Here is a 12,769-nt window from a genome sequence, read left to right as displayed (position 1 = left end):
TACACGTCCCTGATTGGGAAGTGGTCATGATTTAATCTCTGCAAATACAGATGACAGAACAAAGCTTTACCAACAAAAATTCATTTCTGTTTCAATTTACTTTCTTATTTTCTAGGAAGACTAATAATTGAATAAAACTACATCTCAGGTACAGTGTATTCTCAACACTTCTCCTAGAGATGGGATCATGGAATGGATGGGGTGTTCATCTTAACTTTGGACTTGCTACAGCTAGAAAAAGTCACAGACGTCATATTTGATGATACTTTCTCTTCTGTTTGGATATCTGTTGTTATGGTGATAGTTCCAGAAGGGAACATTAATGAGGATAACTTGAAAGCTTTAATGTTTACAGCACAATTATTTTTAACACCTCATACGAAAAGGTGACAGCTACTATTGCTCCTTGAGAAATATGTATCACTGTATCAGCTTTCATGAAAATTACCTGAATTTCTATTTGCGATGTATCTGTAAAACAATGTTGAAATCAAATACATATTTATATGCAATAAAAAGGATTCAGAAGAACAAAGAGAGCCTTGTTTTTTTCAGGAAGGATACAGTCTACTATTGCCTAAAGTAATAAGTGACTTTCAGTTCTATAATAATTCTTAGAATATTTTATTGCTCTTTTGTGACAAAGAGCTACCCAGAATGACCTCACATCCAAGACTAAGCTGTCAACAATTCTATGAACCTACAACACCCAAAATACAGGTCTGCAGACACATTTCATCACCCTGTCTGTAATTGACCAGCAGAAGGTAAGTGGTAGAGACGGAGGAACTATTGACCCAGAGTGTTCCAACTCCGAGGTTGATGCTGCTCACCACAGAGCTTGGCTCATGTTTGTTACAAACGCGTGCGGTTACTTACATATTCGTCATAGGCCTCGTGTGCAGGTGGTGGGGGTGGTCTGTAGCCTGGGACGGCCGGGGCACCCCGTGCTCGAGGGGTGGGAACACCCCTCGCCACGGGTGCGACGGGGAGGGCTCCGCGGGTCACCGGTGCTCCTCTGGGCGCCTGAGCACCTCGTCCCGGCAGTGGGGGAGGAATCGCACCCCCACGGCCCCTGGCAGGAGCAAAAAAGAATCATCACTTTGCTGCCTACAGTGATGGAGGACAACTGCTACCCCACTTTTAATACTCTTACATTTTTACCACTAAATAAAGTATCCTGTAACTCTGAGGTTTTGGCAGCTGGAATGTCAAGCACTTTTAGGCAACATCTCAGGCACAGCTGATATTATAGAAAAGTAATTATTTTTAAGCAACGAAGTGCCTTTTACACCTGATCCTCTTGTTGCTTGTAGTAATGAAATTCTTGATCATTGCAATTCACAGCATTGCAGAGTTACTCCAAAGCAGTTCTCGAGAAAGAAGAGAGTGAGGAACTTTTTCCGTTGCTCTCAAACTATTCTACAAGAGCAGTCAGCACTCTTGTTCACGTGTTTATTGGAAGGTGGGAGAAATCAATTGGCATAATATGACGCAAGATGGGAGAAACTTGCAAGGTGAAGTAGAACGAGAGTATAAAAGGAGAGTAAAAAATACTCTATATTCTAAAGGAAGAGTACCACAGTATTCTGCTGTCGCCCTCTGTGCAGAGAGAAGAGTGCACACAGGCAAGCACAGACAGGTTTAGAATCATAGAATCACAGAATCATAGAATGGTAGGGGTTGGAAGGGACCTTTTAAGGATCATCTAGTCCAAGTCCCCTGCAGAAGTCGGTTCACCTAGATCAGGTCGCATAGGAACATGTCCAGGCGGGTCTTGAAGACCTCCAAGGAAGGAGACTCCACAATCCCTCTGGGCAGCCTGTGACAAGGCTCCCTCACCCTCACAGTGAAATAGTTTTTTCTTATGTTTAAGTGGAACTTTTTGTGTTCCAGCTTCATCCCATTAACTCTTGTCCTGTTGCTACCTCCTATAGAAAAAAGGGGTGTCCCAACCTCCTGACACCCACCCTTTAGATATTTATAAATGTTAATACGATCACCCCTCAATCTCCTCTTCTCCAGACTAAACAGCCCCAGTTCCCTCAGCCTTTCCTCCTAAGAAAGATGCTCCAATCCCCTGATCATCTTGATGGCCCTGCACTGGACTCTCTCCAGAAGTTCCCTGTCCCTCTTGAGCTGAGGAGTCCAGAACTGGACACAGTTTAGCATCCTCCTGTTTATTTCTGCTATATTCACCTTGCTGAACTAATTTGTAAGTCAGAAGAAGTTGTTGAAAAGAGGTTCTTGTAATGATGCCACATGACAAATTAGAAGGGGGATATAGCATGGAAGCAATCTGTGAATTTTGTTGCAGAGCAGTATGACTCTGAGTGTGCTGCCTTTTCCGAAGATTTTAAGTGCTGAGTACAAGCACTCATGAAACCCAGATCCAGAGCTGTGAGTGGAGCTGAGGACTCCCACAATGGTAAGGTCTGTGGCTCATTTCAGACAACCAAATCCGTAGTGCTATATTGTGATGTTCACTACTTTACTACAACTTTCAGTAGCCAATTTTAGAATCACAGAACAGCTGGGGTTGGAAGGGACCTTCAGAGATCCTCTAGTCCAAACCCCTTGCCTTGGACAGGGATATCTTTCACTAGATCAGGTTGCTCAAAGCCCTATTCAGCTTGAATTTGAACACTTCCAAGACAGAGTATCCATACCTTCTTTGGGAAAATCTGTTCTACCATCCTATTTTACTACCCTCATTAAAAACAATTTCTTATCTATGTGCAAACTAAACCTATACTCTTTCAGTTTAGAACCATTGTACCCAGTCCTGGCACTGCATGTCTTGATAAAAAGTCTTTCTTTCCCCCCCTTATGTATGGAAAGGCTGTAATGAGTTGTCCCTGAAGCCTATACTTCTCCAGGCTGAAAAATTCCAATTCTGTCAGTCTTTCTTCATAGGAGGCATATTCCATCCCTCTGTTCATTTTTGTGGCCCTCCACTGGACCCAAACCCAGGACACAGGTCCATGTCTTTCTTGTGCTGAGGACTCCAAAGCTGGCTGCGGTACTGCAGGTGGGATCCCATGTGAGCAGAGCAGAGGGGAAGAATCACCTTCCCTGATCTGCTGGTCGTGCTTCTTGCTATGCAGCCCAGGATACAGTTGGCCCTTAGGGTCTCCAAGTGCACATTGTTGATTCAAGTCTAGCTTTTTATCTACCAATACTCCCAAGTCCTTCTCTGCAGGACTGTTCTCAATCCCTCCATCTCTCAGTCTGATAGTGACTACCCAGAACTAGGACCTTGCACTTGGCTTTGTTGAACCTCATGAGGTTCACATGGGTCCAATTCTCAATCCTGTCAAGGTTCCTTGGAATGGTATCTCTCCATTCAAGCATATCAACTGCATCACCATAAATCTCACTGTGCCATTGGCATAAATTATTAGTATAAGCATTTAGCTTAAAATGCTGCTTTTTTTTGGTAGTATTCTCTGATGCTTCTGACTGGATAATAGTGAAAGCATACGAGATCTTATATCTGTGCCACTGATCCAAACAGTCAGATATTTTTTGGGAAGTGGGTGCCAGTACTCTAATGATTTTGAACCTAATTCAAAAGCTGCCAGTCTCTTGCAGTGATGTTGGGAACATCATTATTAAGACAAGCTCTTCAGACACCTCAGGACTAAGGAAGACTGGTTTCTGAGACCAGAATGTCTTTGAGTGGAGATGGTTATGAATGCAAAGTGTAAAAACCCCAATATATGTGATTCATACTACTGCTAACAGACACCTTGAGGGGAAAACGGAAAAGGTCATAGGCAGTATCAGCTAGTTCAGTTATCAAAGAACAACTCTTCTGTCAGCATAGACTAAGGTACCTCCATATCCTATTTCCTCCAAAATAAAAATGGATTCCTTGGGACCCATCCTGAAATGAACTCTAGCCAGGTAACTTAGATGCCCGAGGCAAAAAATTTCTTAAAGTTTCACAGTGGAAAATGAGTCTGAAGGAGTGTATTAAGATTATACACTGGCCTTATGAGCAAGCAGAGCTATCTGTTACCTTTGTATGAAGAAATACTTTGAAGAATTCAGGAAACACTCATATATCAATGTTTTTAGAACATCCCAATCAAATTCATATAAAACTGATATTCAAAAATAATATATAATGAAATATACATATATATGATAGAGATATCTATAATATTTAAAAAAAAATCTGGCAAACACAGTTCCATCCTGACTATGTAGCTGTCTCTGACTTTACTATTTTATTGACCAATGGTTTTCTGCTGCTGACCATACCAATTATCTGCTGGCATAACAATATTCTTTCCTAGAAATATCCTTTACTGGCTTCATAATCTGTTCTGATTTGTTGTTTGATACTTGTATACAAATCACCGTGGCCTGTGAACTGTAGGTCAGAGAACATGGCACAACATTGACCACATAAGCTATTGAAAGGAAAACATTTTGATATACTAACAATGATGTGCATGTGATTTTCTGTAATTTTTTAAAAAACTATTCCTGTTTTACAATTGTTTACACTTTCTAAGCATAATAGCTCAGGTTACCACACCTTGAAGGAGCTGCAGGTGGCACACGGATCCCTCTTCCTCGAATACCCCGACCACGTGCTGAATCCTCAGAACCATTCAAATATGACAGTTCTCTCAGCTGCTCCTGGCGAATTTCATCATTATAATCCTGAAATGCAAGAGGAAAAACTTGCTGAAACTTTGAATTTTGACTGACCACTCAAAAAAGGAATTACACAGACGGTATTTGGTTAAATCACAGAATCTTAAGGGCTGGAAGAGACCTTGAAGGATTGTGTAGTCCAACTCCCCTGCCAGAGCAGGTCACCTAAAGTAGGTCACACAGCAACTCATCCAGGTGGGTTTTGAATGTCTCCAGAGATGAAGACTCAACAACCCAACTGGGCAGCCTGTGCCAGTGTTCCATCACCCTTACAGTGAAGAAATTTCTTCTTGTGTTTCTTTGAACCTTTTATATTGTCCTATCACTGGACATCACTGAGAACAGCCTGGCTCCATGATCCTGACACTTGCCCTTTACATATTTGCAAACCTCTAAGCTGAAGAGCACCAGCTCCCACAGCCTTTCATTAGAAGGGAGATGCTCCATTCCATCATCTTTGTGGCCTTCTGCTGAACTTACTCCAGCAGCTCCCTGTCCTTCTTGAACTGAGGGGCCCAGAACTGGACACAATATTCTAGATGTGGTCTCACGAGGGTAGAGTAGAGGGGGAGGAGAACCTCTCTTGACCTACTGCCCACAGCCCTTCTAATGCACCCCAGGATGCCATTGGCCTTCTTCGCCACGAGGGTACATTGCTAGGTAATGGCCATCCTGCTGCCCACCAAGACATTTGCCCTGTATTATCATTTGTGTGCTGGAAAACCATACAGTGGGAGTGGACAACTACCTTTACTATGTAAACAGATTAATTAATATGGGTAGTTATGGTGGAAATTAAGAATACATACACACAAAATAAAACCCAGGAGGCACAGAGGGCATAAACACAAAGCAGACACCCAGAATTTATCTCCATATACAAGATGCAAACTGACTTTCACATACAAAAAGTATCAATCTGAAACAGCTTGAAATTAGATGAAACAATGCATTTCAGATTTTTTTTTTTTGGTAGCAGATGTCCTTGTCTACCTTTATACACTGAAACCACAAATTTCACCTCACATTGCACCTTAGCATGCAAAATTTACACTGGGGTAATTTGATTGATTTAATCCAACGCCAGTCTGAGTCATTGAACACAGCCTTCAGTTATTCTGTATGCCCACTAAACAATTTCTGAAAGGAGCTCTCTCTTTAGGACTCTTGAGTAAGAAAGATATGTTTACTATATAAAACTGTTAAGTGATATGAAATAGACTTATTCCAAGACTGCAGGGCATCGCTTCTAGCACTGCAAATTTCTGCCAGCTCAGTAAACAGAACATTGGATGAATTTCCTTTTCTTACTGATACAAAATACTTAATATTAGACAATTTTTACTTATTTTGCAACATTTGTCTCAGTCAGAAGTTCTTTCTTTAGCTTCCTTCCTTTAGTATTCAGCTCTTTGCCTGCTGATCACAGTAATAAGAATCCACCACAGTAGCTGGCTCGCTGGCAGCACAACTGTGTGACAGCTAATTAGTGTTTCAAAACAGAAAGGATTATTGGATTTCAGTCCTTCAGTGTTTCCATCCTTCCACAGGCAACTGCCACTGACTGCCAGACAAGGGTCTGAAAATGCTACAGTGCCTGCTGCTTCTCAGGTGAGTGACTATCCAGGACACATTACAACTTGACACCTCTTTTTAGCTAAGTTAAAGACCAAATAAACAGTGAGATTGCTCATTCCTTCTATTTCCTGAGGAGGTCCAGGAAATCTGTCTAAAGATCTGATGTCAACCCTGCCATGTTCTAAGAGAATATTGGCCCAGTCACAATTTCTAGGGAGTGGAGCCAGAGTAAAATCTCTAACTGAAATTGAGACCCACCCCCCCATTCATATAATATAATCTATGATATTTGCAGCGGAATCATAATTAAAAACAAATTTCTGATGTGCTAATAAACTAGATAATGGGTTTGGGTACATATCAATCCCCAAATCTTTTTGCACATTTTAATATTGCTAGTAATAAGTCAAAGACATCTTCCTTAATCATTGTGCTCTGTAAAACACAAAGGAAATACACCGATGGAATCAATGAGGTCTCAATTTACAACAGTTGTTGAACAGGTACCATCTTCTGTGCCTGGCATAACATCTGTTATTCACGCTGGCTTTACAAGTATTAGGACTTCAAACTTGCTGATTTAATTTACTCTTCAGATTCCACATCAGTGCTGAGACTGAACTGCACTAATAATACAATTAAATTAAAAAAAAAAAAAAAGAAGATGTGGGAGCATGTCGTGGTTTAGCGAGGAGCTGCTTTTGCTTGGTAACAGGGGTAGGGGGTTGCAGTGCAGACCCGGTAAAGAGCTCTCAAACTTTTCCCCGGCCCCTGGGTTCAGATCCACCTCCAGCCGGGCTAGGCCAATCTGGCGCCTCTGCGATCACTATTTAAGGATGGGAATTTGAAGTGCTTGGCAGGAGGTGTACAAGATGGAGGTGACCATGCAGACCCCATAGGCAGAGAAGGAGGAAGGAAGGAGGTGCACCAGACCAGAGACCCCTCTGCAAGTCGTGGTGAGAACACAGCTGTGCCCCTGCAACCCATGCACGGCCATGGCAGGACTGAAAGCCACCAGCAGCTCCGGGTGAGCGCACCTGGACAGGCGAGAGACTGTATGAGGAGATGGCCATGGCCCAGGCCATGCTGGAGAGCCTGCAGGCTGCAGAGCAGCCCCACACGAGAGGCAGAGAGGAGCTGCAGCCTTTGGGATGAACGCACATTGGAGCAGCCTGTGCAGGGCTGCCAGGTGTGTGAGGGACCCCATGGAGGAGCAGGGAGGGACCGGCAAGAAGCCCACCTGCCCTGAGGAGAGACAAAGGACAGAAGCTATCAGGAACAGACTGACTGAAATCCCCATTTCCTGCCCCCCTGAGCTGTTCAGTGGGGGAGGAGAAAAAGACACCGTGATCAGGGCTCTGAACCCGGGAAGAGGGTAGAGGAAGGTGGTCTTAAAGGGCTGGTTGTACTCTTCACCATTGTACCACTCTTGTGTTGTTTTCTGTTTGCTGTGTTTTGGGGCTTGTCCGGGACCATAAGCAGCAACCAAAGCCTCCCTGCCCTTTAGGAATTCTCAAGTCTGTGGTACTTGAGTCTAATCATGATCTTTTCTCCCTGGATGGGCCTAAACCAGGACAGGGGAAAAGTAAAAAAAAAAAAAGAAAGGACCTGGAAGAGACAGAAATCGGAACAGTGTTAGTGCTTTAATGTTGCTCCTTTGGTACAATGCTGTATAAACTAATTCTACTTGAAATTGCTTCAAAGCTGCTATTCTTTCCTCAGACATATGTATCATTTAAAATTGTACTATTGACAAAACAAAATAAAAATTAAATTTATAATCTACAGCAAGATCTGCCAGTCTGCACCATTCTGATATGCAACGCTTTTCGATTTTCTACATGTTATTTACTGTATGTCCAGTTAAGCAATATGTACGCTGTATTTTGAAATGGCAAGGTAGAAACAAAAAAGTGCCAGGAGGACTGTAATTAAGAAGCTGGGATGAATATTCTGAAAGATAAAGGCTTCAATTAAAAATTACAGTTCTATGTAGAGCATTTCTCTTATGTGCTTTTTAAAAAGCATAATAAAAATCATAATTTCTAAACCCGAAATCTGAAATTTTCAACGTAAGTGCTCACTTCAACTCTTTTATTAAACAGAAACATAATATTCAATCAATATTTTGTAACTGCTACATGAGTCTAGCTAGAGTATCCTGCTGGTGAACTGTAGCTGAGTTCTAAGCCTAGCACAAAATTATTGCTGATGATGTTTCATATATATTTTGTCCCAAGAGAGTACAAGATGTTGCAAGACATACCTGTACTGAAGAAAATACAATGAAGTAGCTACATATTGGAGCAGTATATTATATTTCAGAAAAAAACCCCACCCTACTCCTATAAAAAATAAACTCATGAGAAATGTTCTGTACTTCTTGGCTTTTTTTATAGCTTTCTAATCGTCTTACAGCTATCCTTACAGCTGATAAGTGACATTAACCTACATGTTTTGCTCTTGTTTATAACCTTAAAGACATTATTACCCAGAAACAGCTTTTCCATTTACTGATAATACTGAGTGTGCCATCTACTCACATCACAGTGGTCAATGTTTGCAGACAACCACTGCAGGTGAGCTAACCACCCACGCTCTCGGCTGTTTCCCTCAACACGCATCCAGAATTTAGAAATACCAAGGACTTACAACCTTAGAGAAGTCAGTAGCACCCAGGGACACCATAAATAGTACTGTTTATGTAAGTGCCTAAAAGCCACATTACATATTTATACAAAATATTCAGTATTCTAGAGTACATGAACTCATATACCCCAGGTTACCAAAATTATATTTATTAATGAGGGCTGGGAATGATTAATTAGGTCTGTTGCCTTGACTGCTCTAGGAACCAAGGAAACACATCAGTATCAGAATCCGACTGGTGGCAGCTCATCTGGGGCCCCTTCTGGCAGCTGTGGCAGAGAGGGGAAGCATGACAGCTGCTGGAGAACTCAATAAACTGTTTTGGTAAAAAATAGCAAGGCATGACGCAAGCTGCAAAACCTGATCTGAATTAACAAGAACATGTAGTGACAAGGGAAGAGAGTTAATAAAGAAATCAAAGGGTAAGGCATAGACAGTGGAAACGGATTTCAAGAATACATAGCTATCATTAGCATAACAAAGGCTCCTGGAAGACAAGGATAAATCAATCTCTTAAGCACTAAGCTCTCTTGTGCTGATGTGCTTTGCACATTTATTTTATATGTATTAATGATTTGCACTATTAATAAATATCATTACTCTTATCTGCAACAGCTAAATTTCATTTTAACTCCACAGTTAAGGGGAGAGTAATTTAGGTTAAATGCAAACTACCTTAAAAATGTGGAGTTATGGATAATCACAATTCTTCACATTGACAATTTTGAAGTATTAATAGGGCTTACTTGGTCCCTTATACATATGACACATTATATACATATATACATTCCTTCTACAGTTAAGATAGTCATGTATTATGGAAGAGCAGACTATCCTCTACATAATGCTACTACTACTAGGACAGACAGATATCTTAATTCTCCAGACAAATAAGTAAGTAGCAACATCTCGTATTTAAATCATCAAATTCCTTGATTTTAAGTGAGTGAAAAAGTAGTCACAAAATAAATACTTTTCTTGTGGTTATTTTTCTCTGTAACTAATCTTAAAGTGCTTCTGAAAAGTTCTCAGGCATTGATAACTCAAATTTACAGTTGGACTATGCAGGGGTCCCACAGTCCTGGAAATATGAGTCTGCACTGCCTGAACTAGGAAACTTTCTCAGGCACATAATATTCTCTGAAGTTGCCTGTTGCCAGGAGAGTGCACTTCATCCATAGATACACACACCCCCTATCCTGAGGTGCTCTCTTCCTGCACTCAGGTAACAGAAAGGAAAGAGAAGATCCTGGGGTGTATTAGAAGGGCTGTGGGTAGTAGGTTGAGAAAAGTTCTCCTCCCCCTCTACTCTGCCCTCGTGAGACTGTATGTGGAATATTGTGTCCAGTTCTGGGTCCCTCAGTTCAAGGACAGGGAGCTGCTGGAGAGAGTTCAGTGCAGGGCCACAAAGAAGACACAGGGAGTAGAGCATCTCCCTTCTGATGAAAGGCTGAGGGAGCTGGGGCTCTTCAGCTTGGAGGAGACTGAGGGGTGATCTCATTAACGTCTGCAAATATGTAAAGAGCAGGTGTCTTGAGGATGGAGACAGACTGTTCTCAGTGATGGCCAATGATAGGGCAAGGGGCAATGGGTAGAAGCTGGAAGACAAGAGGTTCCAAAGAAATACAAATTGCTTCACTGTGAGGGTGAGGGAGCACTGGAACAGGCTGCCCAGATGGGTTGTGGAGTCTCCTTCTCTGGGGACATTCGAACCCCACCTGGATGAGTTCCTGTGTGACCTCTAGGTGGCCTGCTCTGGTAGGGGGGTTGGACTAGATGATCTTTCAAGGTCCCTTCCAGCCCCTGAGATTCTGTGATTTGAATTCCCACAGCACTTCAGCATCCTGCCCAGCTCCCAGCATCAGGGCTCCACATATTTGCATGGATTCACTGAAGCTAGAGTACCTCCCATAAATCCTGCTGTTGCTGCCTTGAGGCTATTTTCAGTCTGCTTAAATTTCCATTTACCTACAGTTTTGATTGTACCTCCCCTAAATTCTGCTGTTGTTGCCTTGGGTCTGTTTTCAGGCAGCTTAGATTCCCATTTGCCTACAATTTCGATTGAGTACCTGCTTCAGAAAACCCAGAGCCAGTTCAAAGGACACAGAAGACTCAGGGAATTTTAGGGGGAGCTAGGTGATGTAAATATTTTCCTTTTTGTTTGTGTGTTTGTTTTTAGATGCATACTAATTTTGGACACTTAAAAGAGATATTGTCTACATGCTCCCTGGTGTATGTGAGTATTAAGTACTAAGCCTGTGAAAATAACCGGTGGTGAGGAATTCCTGGAGTCGCTGCCTCTTTGTGTTGTCTGTGGCCTCACAACAGTAAGTTGTGCTATGATTCAGCTTCAAAGCATGGTGAGAACCACTTATCTGGACTCATGGGGTCAGGATCTGCAGTTTATTACACCAATGAGGCTAAGAACCCAGGAATTCCCACAATTTCTACCTGAGTGCTTTAGTATCAGGTTGTTACAAAAAAAGAAAAATAGCACAGGCTCTACCAGAAGAGCTTGGTGGCCTAAATCCTGAGTCAATGGAAATATTTGGCATTTCCTGTTATTTCCTTATATTCTAAGAGTCTGTTCCAGGACTCAAATGCATTCAAAATATAAACACAATGGACATTTCCCTGAACATATCAAAAGCCTCTCTCTGTTACTGTCTACTTAGACACTTGTGTCAGGTAGGTTGGATTGCTCTCTCCATCACCTAAAATTTGGGTGAGTGCCTCAACTGTGCATGCAAATTAGGTGGATGCAACTGCATCCTCAAACTTCATTCTTTGTCTCTCTAATATAAATCAAAAGTTCATTGCAAAACATGAGATTAATCTGTAGCTGAGATCATGCACAACAAAGCAATTCCAAGAGTTCATCAGAACTGTGGGAGCTGGCTCTAGCTCACCCTACGTGGGTGTCTGATAGGTATGGCATATGTTCTCAACAGTATTACGGAGCAGCTCAGAACTGACAGTTGTTTTGATGTTCCTAGATTAGACCCATGCTCCCTGAATCCATGCTTAATGTATATGCATAGTTTCCTGGTTACTTACAGTTAAAGCCATCTGTGAAGATGGCTTTTTGCCCATTCGCAGATTGGTCTGCTTATTTCACTGGAGCATAGGTGCCAGGTAATGATAGGTTTAGATGGACAGCCTGCAGTGCACCACAAGTGACAAAGCTTCTGCCAGAAGTCCTCCTCTGTGACTCCAATTTTGCATTAGCAACACATGCCTCTTTGCATTTGCCCATATATATTGGCACTTATGTATGGCCATTTTGTGTGCATGCAGTTCTCTGGCAGCCTGTAACCCCAATAAACACATAAAAAACATAAATATAATCCATCTGATCCCAAGGAAGAAACTATTTCCCCTAAGCAATCATCAACTTAGCCAGATCCATAGCCATAAAAACATCATGCTAATTCACTTGCCACATATGCAAAAAATTGCTGTTCTCTACCTGCCTATATTCTGTCACAAAAGTAAACCTTAATTGTGTGGGTCACCCTTAGAGATTGTAACTCATAAAATAGACCGTACATTTCTCTCAGCAGCAGTCTGAATGTGTTGCAGCCAATATGAGTTTCAGCTTATAAATGCCTATGGGCAGAATGCAAGCAGACATAAGCTGTAGCCACGTACGCTTGTCTTTGAGGTTAGTTGACAGCTGGGGGATTTGTCAGCTTGCCACAGAGAGCACTAACCCAAGCGTGGATGTCATTTTTCTCTTTGAGCATGCACAATTAAATCTGCCTGGCACCATCAGCATGGGGCACCGCACTTTACAAGCAGTGTGGAAAGGAGGGGGGATGTCTTGCTCCTCGGCATCTGAAGAGAAGCTGCCAATCCCAGAGTGTAAATT

At 42.1% G+C, this 12,769-nt stretch overlaps 1 protein-coding gene across 1 annotated transcript in view; it reads right to left on the bottom strand.

Annotated features, from left to right (window-relative positions):
• KHDRBS2 (KH RNA binding domain containing, signal transduction associated 2) overlaps positions 1 to 12,769 on the bottom strand; it is a 358,378-nt gene that overhangs the window by 108,780 nt on the left and 236,829 nt on the right. Inside the window, exons 5-6 of the mRNA XM_061990173.1 lie at positions 4,550 to 4,677; positions 880 to 1,075 (exon numbers count right to left, since the gene is read on the bottom strand). Of these exons, the coding sequence (XP_061846157.1) occupies positions 880 to 1,075; positions 4,550 to 4,677 (324 nt within the window). The remainder of the gene's footprint in view (positions 1 to 879; positions 1,076 to 4,549; positions 4,678 to 12,769) is intronic.

Source organism: Colius striatus, chromosome 2, assembly GCF_028858725.1.
Source record: "Colius striatus isolate bColStr4 chromosome 2, bColStr4.1.hap1, whole genome shotgun sequence".
NCBI classification, from domain to species: Eukaryota; Metazoa; Chordata; class Aves; order Coliiformes; family Coliidae; genus Colius; species Colius striatus.
Note: the sequence above shows the minus strand (reverse complement) of the source record. Positions and strands in the feature narration are given on the sequence as shown.